This window comes from Manis javanica, chromosome 10 (genome assembly GCF_040802235.1).
Source record: "Manis javanica isolate MJ-LG chromosome 10, MJ_LKY, whole genome shotgun sequence".
NCBI lineage: Eukaryota > Metazoa > Chordata > Mammalia > Pholidota > Manidae > Manis > Manis javanica.
In genome coordinates this window covers 115,422,354-115,437,860 of record NC_133165.1, presented here as the reverse complement: position 1 = coordinate 115,437,860, position 15,507 = coordinate 115,422,354, and the positions used below count along the sequence as shown (strand labels likewise).

At 52.4% G+C, this 15,507-nt stretch overlaps 1 protein-coding gene across 2 annotated transcripts in view; it reads right to left on the bottom strand.

Moving 5' to 3' along the window:
• The window catches only part of FBLN1 (fibulin 1), a 78,050-nt gene extending 71,295 nt beyond the window's left edge, over positions 1-6,755 (bottom strand). The window contains exon 1 of one of the 2 annotated variants that reach the window (XM_037006785.2): positions 6,302-6,755. In XM_037006785.2, coding sequence (XP_036862680.2) covers positions 6,302-6,380 — 79 coding nt within the window. In that variant the 5' untranslated portion in view covers positions 6,381-6,755. The remainder of the gene's footprint in view (positions 1-6,301) is intronic. The other variant, XM_037006784.2, reaches the window with a different exon arrangement.
• Between the last annotated feature and the right edge of the window lie 8,752 nt (positions 6,756-15,507).

The window sequence follows — 15,507 nt, the reverse complement described above, 5'->3', positions numbered from 1 at the left end:
CCTGAGGACAGGAAATAGCCCAGGGAGACTTCAGGCAATTGTCACATGGCTGCAGCCCAATGCCTCAGCATCCTTTGCAGGTCTGCCCTTCAAGGCCACCCAGGGGGAAGCAGTAGTGCTGAAATCTGCTCTTAGGCTGCAGGCACTGTCCCCCACTGGGCTACCTGCTCCTCACCAGCACCCAGACAGAACCAGCCAGCAGGAGGCGGCAGGAGAAGAATCAGCAGGCACGTGCCTGGGGGGGAGGGGAACATCTCCCACGTCGCTCCCTGCAGGCAGTGACCTCCTATGACCACAGCCAGTGGACACATGGGCCATCCTCACCCCCAACATCCCCACAGCATCCCACCCTGCAGGACCCATGTCTCCTGGTTTCCCTTTCAACTCTCTGCCACCTGCCACGTGTCCTCTGCACCTGGCCTTTGGAAGTGGGAGCTTCACAGGCTGGGTGGTCTGGGTCCACTCCTGTCCTCGGGCTAGCTCATTCACACCCACACTATTTCAAAGACCTCCTCCTCCAGGAAGTCCTCCCTAAGGGCCACCACGACACACACACACATATATACACACGGCAGTCCCACTTCCTTCCTTGCATGATCCCTTTGTGCCCTGAATATCCCAGTACTTAGCATAAATGATTAACCATATGTGTACTTAGTGCCACAGGGGCTGAGACAGGCTCTGTCTCATTCTGTACCCTGCCCCATGCCTGCCCAGAGCAGGCACTCAATAAATGTCTGGAAGAATCAATGAACAAATGATCTCATGTGATCCTAGCCACTCGATGAAACAGAGGAGCAGGGACAGATTAAGCAAGTTGCCTGAGGCCACAGAGCAAACACAGGGGTGGCATCAGTGCCTGGCTCTGCCGCTAAAGCTCACACCCACCTGCTCTAAACAGCCAAAGGAAACCGGCTTCCCCCTAAAGCTGGACTTAGAAAAATCAAGACCTTTCTATAGGAAAGACAGGCTGCGATGCCCCATCTGAGCCTGACCTCACCCAAGCCCAGACCAGTAATTAGCAGTCACCATCCAGCTAGCTGCTTGTGCCAAAATAAGGGGCCAGCCTGAGTTATTCCTTCTCCCTCACCCTCTACACCTGATCCCTGGCCAAATCCTGTCCACTCTAACTGCCAGCCTGTCCAGGGCATCTTTAGCCCTGAACCCTGAGGGAGCCTTTAGGCTGACTGATTCTGCCTACAATCCATGCACCATGCCACAGTCGAGTGTCTTCTAGAAATACAAGTTAAATAATGCCACCCCCCATGTAAGTCCTCCATGGCTTCCCAGTGCACATAGGATAAAATCCACAGTCTGCACCCTAATTCTTAAGGCCCTGCATTGGCCTCTCCCATCTTGGCCGCCCTGTCGGGCACCCTCCACTCCTCCCCCTTTACTCCTGCCCCAAGGCACGCGCCTTCCTCCAGGCACCCCAATACACCTGGTCCCACCTGGGGGCCTTTAGGCCAGCTGTTCCCTTTGCCCTAATGGTCTCCCCAGGTCTTCTCACAGATGACTCCTGGCCTGTCACATCTCAGATGAAGACAGAGGGTGACATCTGAGGGATGAGGCCACCAGCCCGGGAATGCCAGGAGCTGGGATAGGTAAGGGCAGATTCTCCTGTAGAGGCTTCAGAGGGAGCGAAGCCTGGTGACACCTCGATACCTGACTGGCTTCCGGAATGGTGAGGATACATTTCTGTTGTTTTAAGCCGTTTGGTTTACAGTAATTTGATCTGGAGCCACAGTGAACTCACGCAGCATGCTCCTTGGGGCAGGGACCTCACCTTCCCCGGGTCCTAGGGGCCTAGTCCAGGACTGACTCCCCAGCCAGCACTGTTGGGTAAATGCATGGACAACCTGACACGTGATGGATGCATGACAAATGTTTCCTTGGGGCCAGGCCAGGTTCACAGGACATGCTCAGGAAACTTCTGCTGAATAGAACTGAAAAACAGCCACTTCCCCGTTCTGGGCCTCAGTTTCCCCACCTATAAAAAGAGTGTACTCGAATGACTTCACTCGTTTGTAGAGTATAAAAACAAAGTAAAACTGAAGGATGAAAACAGGAGCAAACTCACAGACTCCAAGAAGGGACTGGTAGTTACCAAAGGGGTGGGGAGGGAGGGAGAGGAGGGAGAAGGGCTCTAAGGGGCATTGTGATTAGCACACACAACATAGGTAGGTCACGGGGAGGGCAGTGCAGCACGGAGAAGACAAGTATGACTCTACAGGGTCTGACTAAGCTGACGGACAGTGACCGCAATGGGGTGTGTGGGGGGACTTGCTTATATGGCTGAGTGTTGAAACCGCAATGTTGTTCAGGAGAAATCTTCACAAGATTGTATATCAATGATACTTAAATTAAAAAAATTTTTTTTAAAGAGAGTGTACTAGCAGATGTGTGGTTTCTTGATAGACAAACCATTTCTTCCCAGATTCTCCTTGGGGGCCCCGCTGGACCACAAGGCTGGTTTGGTTTTACCTCTTTGCTACCAACCAGGAGGTGTAGGGACCCAGAGGGCCCAGACCCCCATCCACGTGGCATCCCCTTCGACTGGCCGCAAGCGGGCAGCGTAGTTAACAGCCACATCACAAAGCCTTCCCTCGGGGACAAGGAGGCTCTGGGCCTGGTGGAAGGCAATGACAGAGCTGGGCAAGAATCCGGGCTCCGGGCTCCTGGCACTAGCTATGTGCGCCCAGCCCTCTGGCAGGATCACCTGGCAAGGACCAGGACAGCGTCCTGACAGATGAAGCAGGAAGGCGACCTCAACAACTTCCAGGGCCGTCCTCTTCAGAGGCGGGGCCCACCCTGCTGTGTCTGGGACCCTGGACAGACGGCCAAGAGCACTTTCTTCCATAGATGTGCCAGGAAAGAGGTGACTCTCTCCACCCTGCAGACAGCTCCAGACCTCTTCTACATCCTGCAGCCAGAGCCAGTGGTGCACCACCTCTCCCTGCAGAGGGAGGGGCACCTCGACTTGGGTCCCCAGGACTCTCACCCAGATGGCAACAAGGAGGACCTGACTCAGGCAGGGCCAAGGCCAGACCCTGGCTGGACGCCCCAGCAAGCAGCCCCTGGTCTGACCACTGCCCCCATCACAGGATGGGCTCACTCTCAAACCTCAGCCCAGGCAGGGGCTGCCACCTCAGGGGTCACTTTCTGTCGGGCCAGCTGCAAGCCTCTCAGGGCCCCAGGCTGTGGTTCCCACTTCTGTGGTCCCCCCGTATGTGGACAACACTTGTTCTTCCTAAAGACCTCTCTTGTGCACACACATACCACTCCTTTAAGGGATTAAAGTGCTCCCCAGCCCGCTTTTATGTCCCCTCGTTAAGTTTAAGGCAAGACAGTCAAGTGATCAGGAACACGGGGTCCCACATCCCGGCCCTCTATTCACTACTGAGCAAGTGGCTTAACTATTCTGGGCCTTAGTTTACACATCTGTCGGATGGAAATAATAACAGTACCTGCTTCATAGGGTTGTTGGAAGAATGAGTGAGGCCCGTGGAGGAAGGGCCAGGTCTCTCTTCTTCCCTGTCATATCCTCAAGACCTTGAACAAGGTCTGACACAGAGCCACCCCTCAGCAGATATTCAGGGCACAAATGACCAAATGCCTAAGGAGACCAGCTGAGGCCACTCTGCACAGCCTATACCAACACAGCCTTGGTGCTCAACAGCTGCCGGCCCTGTGGCCCTGTTGGGCCTCTTGCCTACCTCCTAGCGAGAGAAATTCAGTATTAGGTAGAACTTTCAGAGCAATCTGGAGGAAAAGGATCCTGTCTGACCCTAGGAAGGGGAGAGCACAAATAACAGAGGATAACAGTTAATCACTGGTATTGTCCATCCCCCTGTTCCCTCCCCCAGTCCTGAAGGCAGCCTAAGGAGGAGGTTCCATTCTCTCCGTTTTACAAGAGAAAACCACCAACCATCCCATGGCCTTTTTCAGAGGGATGACAAGCAAATTTGTTTTCAGTCCCACAAAAGCCCGCAGCAGCCAGCCAGAACCCACAGAGCAGTGAGCCATGTGCTCGCCCCTCCACCCGCCCCACACTCCACAGTCCAGCAGGGGACACGCCGCGCCAGGAGAGGGCATGGGCCCCAAAGAAGAGGCCCTGGCACTGCCCCTGAGGCACCCCAAGTCTCAAACTTATGCATCCGTCGACCCAGCAGGCCCTCTGGCCCAGTCTGTCCCCCCACACTGGACTGGGAAGCTTCCAGAAGCACAGCGCAGGCCACATGTTTGCAGGCCAAGTCCTTTCTCCCCTTTGTTCTCCCTCCCGGTGACTTTTCTCTGTAATCAGTCGGAAACCCTGCCCGCTGGAGCCAGAGTCCAAGAAAATCTTGGAGAAAACACAATCGTTTTTCCCAACACGCTCCTCTTCACTCCCTCCCACCTCCACTTCTCTGTAAAGCCCAACAGGGCAACAGACCCTGGACAGACCCCTTGGGACGGAAGGTCAACGCCTTTCTGCATTTCGGGGGCTGGGTCACCAGACTGAGTTTCAGCAGACTACCCAAGGGATGCCCCCCTGAAGGCTTTTTCCATCATCGTTTTTTAAATGCACATTTCCCTGAGGACCCCACAGCTCTCTGGAGGGTGGGAACCGTGTCACCTGCAGCGTCACAGGGCTTCAGGGAAACTTCCAGCTTCCGAGCCAGCAGCCTCGAAAGGAACCAAGCAGGCCTCAGTCCCTCTCCCCAAACCCTAGCAAACTTGACCAAACTCAAAAGAGGGACTTCCCCAGAAGAAACAAAAGGCCACAGGTAATCAAGGTGTTCACACCACAGTGTGCGATTAAGAGGCTTTTTTTAATGCTTTAAGTTAGTATCTTCTCTATGAGGCCTGTTGTAAACCATCAGTCAGGGCTGGCCTAGCCAGTCCCGGGCACTCCTTTAAAGGCAGACACTGCCAGGCTGTGGGAAACCTTCTTGCACAGAGGTAGGAATGACGGGAGACGGAGGTTCTGGGGACTCAGGCGCAGGAGAGTTCAGCTAGGCCTTCTCTGGGCCTCCTTCCTCACCGGTAAAATACAGAGAAGTTTGGAGACCCCTTCCATTTCCAACAGGAGTCTCCTGGCATCCCCAGTCTGTGTCCCACTCTGGGCTCCCACTCCAGCCAGTGGTCACCTGAATGGCCTTCCTCCTCTGCCCACCTGACCAGCTCCTGCCCAAGGACCGTCTCCTTCCATAAGTCTCCTGTGAGCCTGGGGGACCAGGATGGCTCTTGCCGCCAGCACTAAGCCCTGTACCTCTCTGTGCCATCTATGCCATCTGCCCCACCATATCCCCTAGGACATGCCCAGGATGGAGCCATGTCTGCTGCAGGGAGGGAACCAAGAAACCTCCGCAGGGCCCTCCCCCAGTCCCCCAGCCTCTCCCAAGTGACCTTTGACCAAGGAGAAGGGTGGTCACCAAAGAGTTTAAAAGAAACTAAACTAAGCCAGAGATAAAGGATCTGGGATTCCAAGGGCAGTAGGGGCTGTTGTCTGAACAAAGCCCCCAGAAGGCGGGCCTAGCTAATGACTGCTGAGCCAGGGTCAGCAGAGAGGTCAGAAGCCATGGCTCTGCTCTGATCGGCAGGGCCTCGTGGTTACCCCAGAGCTAGGTAGGCCTTGAGGATTCAGGGAGAAAGAAGGGCACAGCTGGGTCACCCTAGTGCTGTCAATCCCGGGGTTGCGGCTCTGTGCCAGGGATCTGCTAGTAGAGGCTCCAGCAGTCTTGCCAAGGAGTGGGTGGCTTTAGAAGTGCCCTGTGTCCAGCTGCAGCTGAGGATGGAACCTGGCAAAACCTGTCCGGCCTCCGTCCCGCCGGGGAGGGCAGGCAGGGGTCTCCCCACACACAGCTATCAACCTGGAAACAGCAGACCCACTCCCTTCCTTTCTGATTCCTTCGTGTCCACCCCCTACCCATGACCGGTTTTGTCTCTGGGCAAATTCCTGTTTCCAGTCTGAGTTTTCTCACCAGCGAGCCGGGTACGCCAACTCCGACGCGGGGTGGAGGTGGGGGCAGGGGGCAGGGAGAGCGGACGTGCCCAGGGCGCTCCGGGAGCGGGGCCCTGCTAGGCTGGGCGGGCGCGAGGGGGCCTGCGGGAGGATGTGGCGGGGGGCTGGGGGAGAGCATCTTTAAAACAAGCGCCCCAAGTCACGGAGGCGCCTAGGCCCCAGGCCAGGGCGGGTGAGGGAGGGAAAGGTCGCCAGCCCCGGCGGGGCGCGGCTCGCTCGGCGCGGGCCGGCGCAGGGGCAGCCCCGGGACTCGGGGAACGCGCGGCCGCGCGGCCGGGCGGGAGGCGAGGCCCCTACCTGGGGCCGCCAGCAGCGAGAGGCCGCCGAGCAGCAGCAGCGTCAGCGGGAGCCGGCGCGACGGCGGGGCGCGCTCCATGGGCGGCGGCGGCGGACAAAGGCGCGGCGGCTGGTGGACTCGGGGCGCGGCGGCGGTGCGGGCTCCACGCTCGGGCCGGGCCTCGGCAGGCAACGCGGGGCCCCGGCAGCGCCGTTCAATTATCCCGCCCCGAGGAGGGCGCGGCGGGGGCGGGGCGGGGCCGCGGGGCCGCCCGTCCCCCTCCCGGACGGCTGCGCACGTCACCGCCCCGAGGGGCGCACAGGCCCGAGGCGGCGGAGGGGGCAGGGACCCCGCCTTCCCGCCGGCGGGGGCCGGAGGGGGGACACATCCGGGCAGCGCGCGCCCCCGCCCCAGCGCGAGGGAAACCCGAGCCCCTCCGCGCGCTGGCCCGAGGGGCGGGCTCGGCACCGAAGCTCAGCGCCGCCGGAAGCCGCGGGGGGCCGGGGGGCCGGGGGCCGGAGGCGCCCTCGGGAAGAGTCGGGGGGCCGATACGGGCGGACCCTGACGCCCGCCCGCTGGGGGCGCTCCCCGTGGGACGCGGCCCGCGAGCAAAGCCCTGCTGCCGTCCTCCGCGCGGAGCGTCGGGGTCTGCGGGTCCCTGCTGACCCCAGGCAGGCGCGGGCTGCGACCGGCTCTGCCGTCCGGGTACCGCCAGTCGGGCGCGGCAGACAAACCGAACCTACATCCCAACTCCAGCGAAAAGTGAGGAACCCGGGACACCAAAGTCCAAAGGAAAAGATGCGTTTCCCGGAGAGGAAGCAGCCTTCGCTGGGCCTGCAGAAGCCACTTTGTGTAGGAATTCATGGCAGCGACCAGTTGGTGGTTCCTGAGGATGGATCCGTCTGTTAGAACCATAAACAGATTTATTTTTAAAAGAAAGAAAAGTCATTGATAATGGGGGGAATGTAGTAACCACAGTGTTGCTCATGTGATTGTGTATCAATGATACCTTAATTTAAAAAAAGAAAGAAAAGTGAGACTCGTGAAGGGGGAGAAACAGAGCCCTGGGATGGGACCCACAGAAAACACCTCTCAGCTGAACGTGGGATCCCCTGGCCCAGCAATCCCGCTCTCAGGCTTATGCCTGGCAGATATGCCTCCCCGTGTGTCTGCGGGCACCAGAAGTGAGGCACGGAGTGGTCGTGGCAGTACTGGTCCTAATAGTTACCAGTTAGGAATTGCCCAACGGTCGCCAGCCCTAGAGGGAAACATGGTGGGGGTGTCAGCCTAGGAGCCCGCCACAGCTCTGTAAGGTTAATGCTGCACAATTCACCCTCCAACAAAAAAGGCTTGTTGGGGCTGCCTGCAGAGAGGCCGGAAGTCATGGCTCTGCTCACCTCCAGCTGCTCTGATTTGCAGGGCCTTGTGGTCACCCCGCAGGAGCTCTCACAGTCACAAGGGACAACAGAGCCGGACCTTAAAGGGCATGCTGCATTATTCCATCTCCATGAAGGACAAGAACAGCTTAGAAGTCAGAAGAGTGATGGGCCTTGGGGTGCATTAATGACTGGAGGGGACACAAGAGAGCTTTCTGGGGTCTTAGTGGTTAAGATCTGTTTTTTTAATCTGGGTATTGGTTACAAGGTTGGGTTCAGTTTGTGAAAATTTATTAAATTGTTCACTTACATGTGCCCTTTTCTGAATGAATGTTAGACTTTAAAATCAAAAACAAAAAGACAAAAAATTTGTTTCCCAAAGGATGCCTTGTAAGTCTGAGGTTTGTGGACAGCCCAGGAAAGCTCATAAAAGGGACCCACTTGCTAACTGTCCAAGATTCTCTAGGCTTCCCAGAAGCGGTGACATGAGACTGGCCCTTGAAAGATGAGCAGATGGTGGGAAGGGTTTCCTGGGCAGAAGGAATAGTATCTGCAAGGGCATGGAAGCACCAGAGACCCTGGGCAGTGCAGGAAAATGCGCTGGCCCACTTTGACGGGATGGTGGGGGGTGGCAGAGCAGTGGGTAGTTCCTGCAGGCAGTCGAACAGGGGGTGGGTGGGGAATTCTGACTTGGAGACTCACTGGTGCTTTAGTATTAAGTTGATTTTTTAAGCCCTGTGAGAACAAGGATGCCCTGGAAGGAGTTTAGAGTTCAGAGGTGGTGTAGTGTGTGCACAGTACATTATTTCATTAATTCCCACAACTGCCATGGGAAACTTCAGTACCCCCATTATGTAGATGAGGGAATCGAGGCTCAGAAAGGCAAGATCACTGGTCATATTCTCAGGACTAGTGATTGGCAGCACTGGGATTGGATCTAGGTTGTCTGACTCCCTGTCATGAGCTTGTCTGAGAGTAACTTGTATCAAGTATTCTGTTTCCCACTGAACACTATTGCATAAACATTTCCCCATTTTATTTAGTATCTTCATTGCACATCTAGTGAGTGAAAATTATGAAAGGTGTATACATGTTTACTTAACCACTCTCCTATTATGGAACATTTAGGTCATTTAAATTTGGGGGTCAGGGGAGCAGTTATAAATCATGCTGCAGTGAGCCCAGTGTGTTCTACGCCCAGCTCCTAGTATGGATGCACTGCGAGAGAACAGCTACACCCAGAAATTAACTTATTCACATTCCTGGAGAAAGACAGAAACCACCTCCTCTCCCGCATTGAGTAACATCTTTGTTTAATCTGGGCTATTTCCACAAGGCAAAAGGAATGGGCGTCTTGTTTCAATGTATCATTAATCATCATCTGACATATCACAGAGGTTGGACATTTTTCATGTGCTTCTTAGCCATTTGTATTTCTTCTTTTGTGACTTCTTTCATAACCTTTACTCACTTCTTTTTGTAATAACAGAATTGTTTATTATAGTACAAATAAAGAAAAGTTGTATGCAGTGTCCAACAATAGCCTATTTATGGTATGTATGATTAGATTTGACTCCATGATATTCAGTGATTCAGTGGAATATCGTACTATTGTTGAAAAATCCCAAGTACAAATAGGATCTTTGTGAACATAATAGGATTATGTAAAAAAAAAAAAAAAATTTGAGTGTGAATATATAGGTCCATACTGCAATCATGACCACAAAAGCTGTATCCATGTAGCTGAAGATTAAAAGGGAACTAAATGAAAGTGGAGGTTGTGTTTGACTAGTGAAAATGTGGTTATTTTTCATTTATTTTTAGGAAACAATTGAGACAGGGAGAAATAATTATGCAGAAACCTGAAGTAATGTAATTCCTATACCTAAACTTGACCCTGAGTTCCGTGGCAACCAAAGTAAAAATCAAATTATGATCTCTTATACAGTTCCTGTTTTCTGACCAAAGAAAGTGCACCATCTTATCAGGAGGGACAAAGTCCTTTCTGGCACTAAGGTCTAACCATTTCTTCTGGGTCTTTATGTAAGAGTCAAGATACTTCCTGAGCGGCACATTCGCTTGTAGTTTGCAGCAGATGGGACTGACCTTCAGAGGGTTCCCATGGGAGGATTTAGGGACCTAGGAAGCCCCCTGCCATCTGAACCCCGGCTGCGGGCAAGATGACACACACCCCTTGGGTTCTGCTCCAAGCAGGAAGTCATTCATTATGTTCCATTGTGACAGTTCAGCTGTCTCCCATCTCAGAGGAGCGGAACAACTGGCGCTCTCTCCAGATAACAAATAGCTCTCCATTTGTCTGGGAGATCACTGTTGGCACAGGTGGACTGTCTTTCCCCCAAGTCAGAAAACAAATGCTGCCCGGCTTCTGGAGGAGAAGCCTCCTGTGGTTCTTCTGTGTGGTGTAACTACCCACACTGGGTGGTTTTCTGAGGGCAGCAGCTGTGCTGGTGGCTCCCCAACCCTCCAAGTGCATCTCAGCCCTGCACCCCTCACTCACTGGTGGCAGCCCCCGGGCCTTTGCACGGCCCCTAGAACACTCAAGGCCCCTCCTCTCCCTTCCTGCCTCTTTGCTCAGCCAACTCCTTCCTGTCCTTTGGGTTTCAACCAAGATGCCACTTTTGCCAAGGGCTCCTCCTGCCCATGCCAGCCTAAGGCCCCTGACCTTGATGTTCCCTGTCCTGCACAGATCCATCCCCTTTACTTCACTTTTCCCACCTCATACTCCTTTATTTCTTTGTTAAAGTGTTGATTTTCTCATTGCCCACTAGCCAATGAGCTCCCTCGGGCCAGGGTCTGTGTCTGCACATCGTTGGTGTGCTGTACACCCTTGTTGGGTACGTGAAGAGAGAAAGCTGAATCCCTGGCAGCTGGCAGCGCAGCATGCTGAGAAAAGCACGGCCCTGAGTCAGAGCCATGCACAGTGACAGCCACCACTGGGATCGACATTGTCCTTCCGTAATGCGGCAGAGGAAATGACAGCTTAAGGAGGTGGCAGAGCTGGGCCAGAAGCCCAGTGAGTCCCTGACACCCAGGGTGGTGCCCCGGTACGCCCTCTGCCAGCATGGGATCCCACCGCCTCCATTCTGGGCCGGCTCCCCGTTCCCTCTGCGTCTCCTCTCCACTCTACAGTAAGATCTATTCCTAGGAAGGAGCAGGCTGTAAGCAGGATGGCAAATGTGGAAAGATTTCCACCCCTTTGAGTGGGCTGCCAAAAATTAGAGGTTCCAAATTGTGTCACATACACAAAACATGAGAACCACTGGGCCTTCCCAGTCCTCCAGCAGACATCTCTCTTCTTAAATCCCCATACCCTTGAACCTGTGCCTCCCACCCAACAGGTGCCAAATCAGGGCTCTCCTGGATGCCACTGTCATTCTCACCATTAAGGGGGTGTGGAGTGGCCACTCTGTGATAGGCCCGCGCTAGGATCCCCCGGTACCCTCCTTGCCTTCAGGGGTCCGCCACATCTAGTCATCAGGGGCAGCCCCTGACTGGAGGCCCATCTATACTTCTGTCTCTGCCATGACATCTAAGGATGTTAATGTCCATGTGACCAGTGCCCAGCAGGCCTCGGACCTGTGATCTCATTTCACTTACACAGCAGCCATGGGGAAGGCATGTCCTCCCCACTGCATAGCCCGGGCTCCACAGTGAGGGAACCAAGATCATACAGGAATCTGCCAGCCTCATGTGGACCAGTGGCACAGCCAGGATACAACCAAGACATGCCTGGGTCCCGAGCCCATGAGGTTCTCACCACGCACGGTGTCCATCTGGCACCATACCAGGTGGTTGGTTAGTATTAGAGGCTGCCTTCTGTCCACCCCAAGATCTACCTGGTGACGTTCTAACCCCCTTAGATTGTGATTGTATTTGGAGATGGGGCCTTTAAAGAGGTAATTAAGGTAAAATGAGGTCATTAGGGTGGTCCCCAATCCAATATGACTAGTGTCATTATGAAAAGGGGAGATGAGGAGACAGATAGACATACACAAAGGGACAACCGTGTAAGGACACAGGGAGAAGACGGCCATTGACAAGGCAGGGAGCGAGGCTCAGAAGGAACCGACCTGCTGACACCTTGATTAAAAACAGTGGACTCTTTATCCTCCAGGACTGTGAGGCAGTTTCCATTGTTCAAGCCACACAGTCTGTGGTACTTTATTATACAGCCCTAGCAGAGGAACACAGGTAGAAAGAGAGGGGCAAGGAAGAGGTGCTATGTGTCACGGTCTGGGACATTGTAAACAGGCATCAGAACCAGGGAAGGAAGGGAGATGGAGAGCGCAGAATATTCCAGGGCATTCCAGAACCGTCCTGGGAGCAGGCTATGGATCAGAAGAATTATCAGGGCAAATTCAAATAAAAACCACCACCATTTATTTGTATGTTAGAACATAGCTCTAGAGGTGCTATACTCTGCTCTAAAGGCTGATATTGTACCACCCAAGGGGAGGCCCAGAAAACAGAAAAGTCCGATGAGATCCTGTCTTTGGAAGGGCGTGGCATGGAATTTAGGCTGTCCTAAGAGTAGCTCAGTACAAGTGGAAAAAGTGATTGTCAAAAAGATTAAAAGCATTGGAGCTCATGCAGTTAAAGAAAAAAAAAAAGAGCTAATACACGGCTGAAGCAAAAGTGATTTTGTTGTGGCGAAATCAGAGCACTCTAACTGGTCAGGTTCTGGAAAAACTGCCCCCTGAGGCCCTGGGGCAGCGGTGGAGTCTGGTTCTACCTTGTGTTGGGCTTTTCTTTGTTTCAGGACAGATTTGCATTCCTTCTGCTGTTAGCCACAGATGGGCAGCTATCCCTTTGCCCCCTTAGTTTGAGGAATTCCCCACTGGAGTGCCTCAGGAGCAGCCCTGCCCTCTCCCCGCTGCAGACCCTAAACCCTCGCTTCTCCCACACCAGCCTCCCTTAACCAGCTGACCTGTAACCAAGGGGAACCAGCCCCCCGTAACCACGTCAGACTTTGTAGTGGCAGCTGGGCATGGAAACAAGCAGAGTTACTGGTGAAGCCCTTTCATTGTCTCTTAGAAGTAGCAGCAAGAACAGTGAATTCTTGGGGTCAGTGAAGCCGTGGCTTCGGGTGTTGAATGACCCTGTAACAGGCACCAACATCAGCTGACTGGTTTTGGAGCAGAATTTGGCTGTGGCCCTGGCTGTACTCCAAGTTATAAATGTCACTGGTCTGGTCTAGCTTCTAGGCTTTGTCTGTCATATTCCTGACAATTCTACAAGCTACCCAACACCATTTCAGTAAGTTTCTTTCTATTTACATCAGCCAGAGTTGAATTCTGCATCTTGCAAATGAGAGTTATGATTAACACTGGGATTGTTAAAGAATTACAGGACTGGAAATTCCCTCTAAAGATGGTGGACCCTGAGAACAGTGCCCTGATTTCATTGTGTCTGGATGTAATATTTGAACATGATTTTGGTTGCCTCTGGTGGGGGTTAAGTTAGTAACTTTGTAACTGTATGTGAGCTAGTTGGGTTGAGTTGAGCAAGAACAAGTCTGTATAGAGAGAGAAAGAGTGTGTGGGTGTACTAAGCAGCCAATGGGTGGAAGGCAGTGGGCACCTGTGGGGAATTACGTGCACCCCATAACTCCTTCCTTTTGAGGAAGTGCACCCTTTGTTAAAATTTTGCAATTTTTAGAAGTATAGATCTTGCATCTTACTTCTATACTTCTAAATACTCTCTATTTTTATTGTCATTCCAAATGGAATATTTCTTCCATTATGTTGTCTAATTCATTATTGCTGACCTGAAGGGAAGCTATAAGGTTTTATATATTCATTATGCATAGGTATACATATAGGTGTATTTATTGCCCTCAGATTTATAATAGAAACATAAACATGACAACTAGTGTATAAGAAAGAGGAAGAGTTAAGATCTATGACATTTCCCCACTGTGGAATATTATATAACCCTTTACATTTATAAATATGAAGGCTTTTGCAACAGAGGTTCTTATTTTTTAAATAAAACAAAAATGAAAGCAGAACTTAAAATTGCATGTATAATAGGCTTTGTGAAAATATATTTAAATGTGGAGAAATACTGGAAGAAAAAGGTATGTATCCTATTATCACTAGGACAGTGGCATTTGTTGCTCTTTCTGCACTGAATATTTTTTATTCTCTACATGTATGACTTTTTCGTTAAGGAAAAAAAAAATCTAAAATAGGACCTACCAGTGTATGGTTCTACAGAACTCGTTTTTATGAAGTCACCTTAGGAAAAGCAGCCATTGTTTCTTTGTTTTGGTTTTTGTCTTTTCTTTTCTTTCTTTCTTTCTTTTTGTTTATAATAGACTTTAAACTGTAACCACATTGCAGAAAATGGAGAAAAAATTACCCATATTGTTATCTTCTTGACACAACTAGAATTGTGGTAGATTTATTTCCAGGATTTCATATGCATAGTTCACATAGCTGATCTCAGAGTACATAGTTCTGTAACCTTATTTCTTTAATTAACATTTTATTATAAACATAGTCTGTGTTGCTATAATGTCTCCATAGCCATTCCTTCCAGGTGGGCGAAAAAATGCCATCAAGTTGGGGAAACATGGTCAACTCATTTCCCCATTAGATATTCAGGTTGATTCCAGTTTCTCTGCAGTTGTAAGAAATACTGCAAAGACTGTTTCTTTGTTCATGAGCCCTTCCATATTTGGGATTATTTCTTTAGGACAGAGTCCCAGAAGTCAGATGAATGGTCAAAGGGCACATACTGCTCTAATGAACATCGCTTTCTAAGTTGGCCCAGCCACCTGCCGTTCGCTGGAAGGACAAATGGTTCTAATTAAAGGCCCAAAGTTTCCTCACAGGTTCCAGCTGTGCAAAGTGGGGAGCCACTGGGGTCTTTGCAATCGACGCAAACTTACCAGGCTAAGTGGATGGTGCAGGGAGGCCCCATAGGTAGTGTTTCTCTAAAAGAAACTCAACAGTCTTTTGTGTTGACTCATGTTTTAGGAAAATCTGTATCGCTGCGAGCCTTGCACAGTGCCTGCTTTGCCTAGCAAGGAGCAGGCCCACCGGGACTGCCCTAGAGCTGGGCTTGCGAGTGGCTGCCTCCATCCTTGCAACTGTGTGGCCGCTCAGAGTATATGAAGTGCTTACCTCTCTTTTTACCTCAGATTGTCCCCATCCTACAGGTGAGAGCTGAGGCTCAGATGGGTGAAGGGGTTTGCCTGAGATCACCCAGTAATTAAGCAGCAGAGCCAATGTTCAGTCCGGTCCTTCCCTCTCCAGGGCCACTGCACAACCAGTCCACATCGCACTGGATTCACTCGCTGCACAAACATGGAGCACAGATCTGTGCCGGGCCCTGTGCTGGGGCAGGGGTCCCAGGGGTGTCAGGCCCGGCCTCATGGAGCTGCTCACAGTCTTGGGGAGACCAAAACCAGTCACCTCAGTCCCAGGGAGAACAGGGGGAGCCCTGAGAAAAGGTGGGCTGCAGGGAGCAGGGGGCTCTCAGTGTTGCCCAGCACCAGTTTGCCAGGTGGGCAAGGAAAGAGGATTAAACCAGGAGAGGAGAGCACGCCATGCACTTGGGCGCGTGGGACGTGGGCCGAAGCCCCAAGACCCTCAGCTCCCCATCCCCTGGATGGAGACGTGTGCAAAATAAACCCTGAAGGAAAACGATCAGGATCCCCCCCCAAACCCAGAGCCCCGTGGCCACCCATCTCACACCTGGCCATGTCTCCTGATGGCGAAGATCAAGCTTTGTCCTTGCAGAACTGCTTCACCGAGGCCTCAACCCCTCACTGGCTCACGACCTTAGGCAAGTCACTACCTGCTCCGAACTTCAGTGGCATC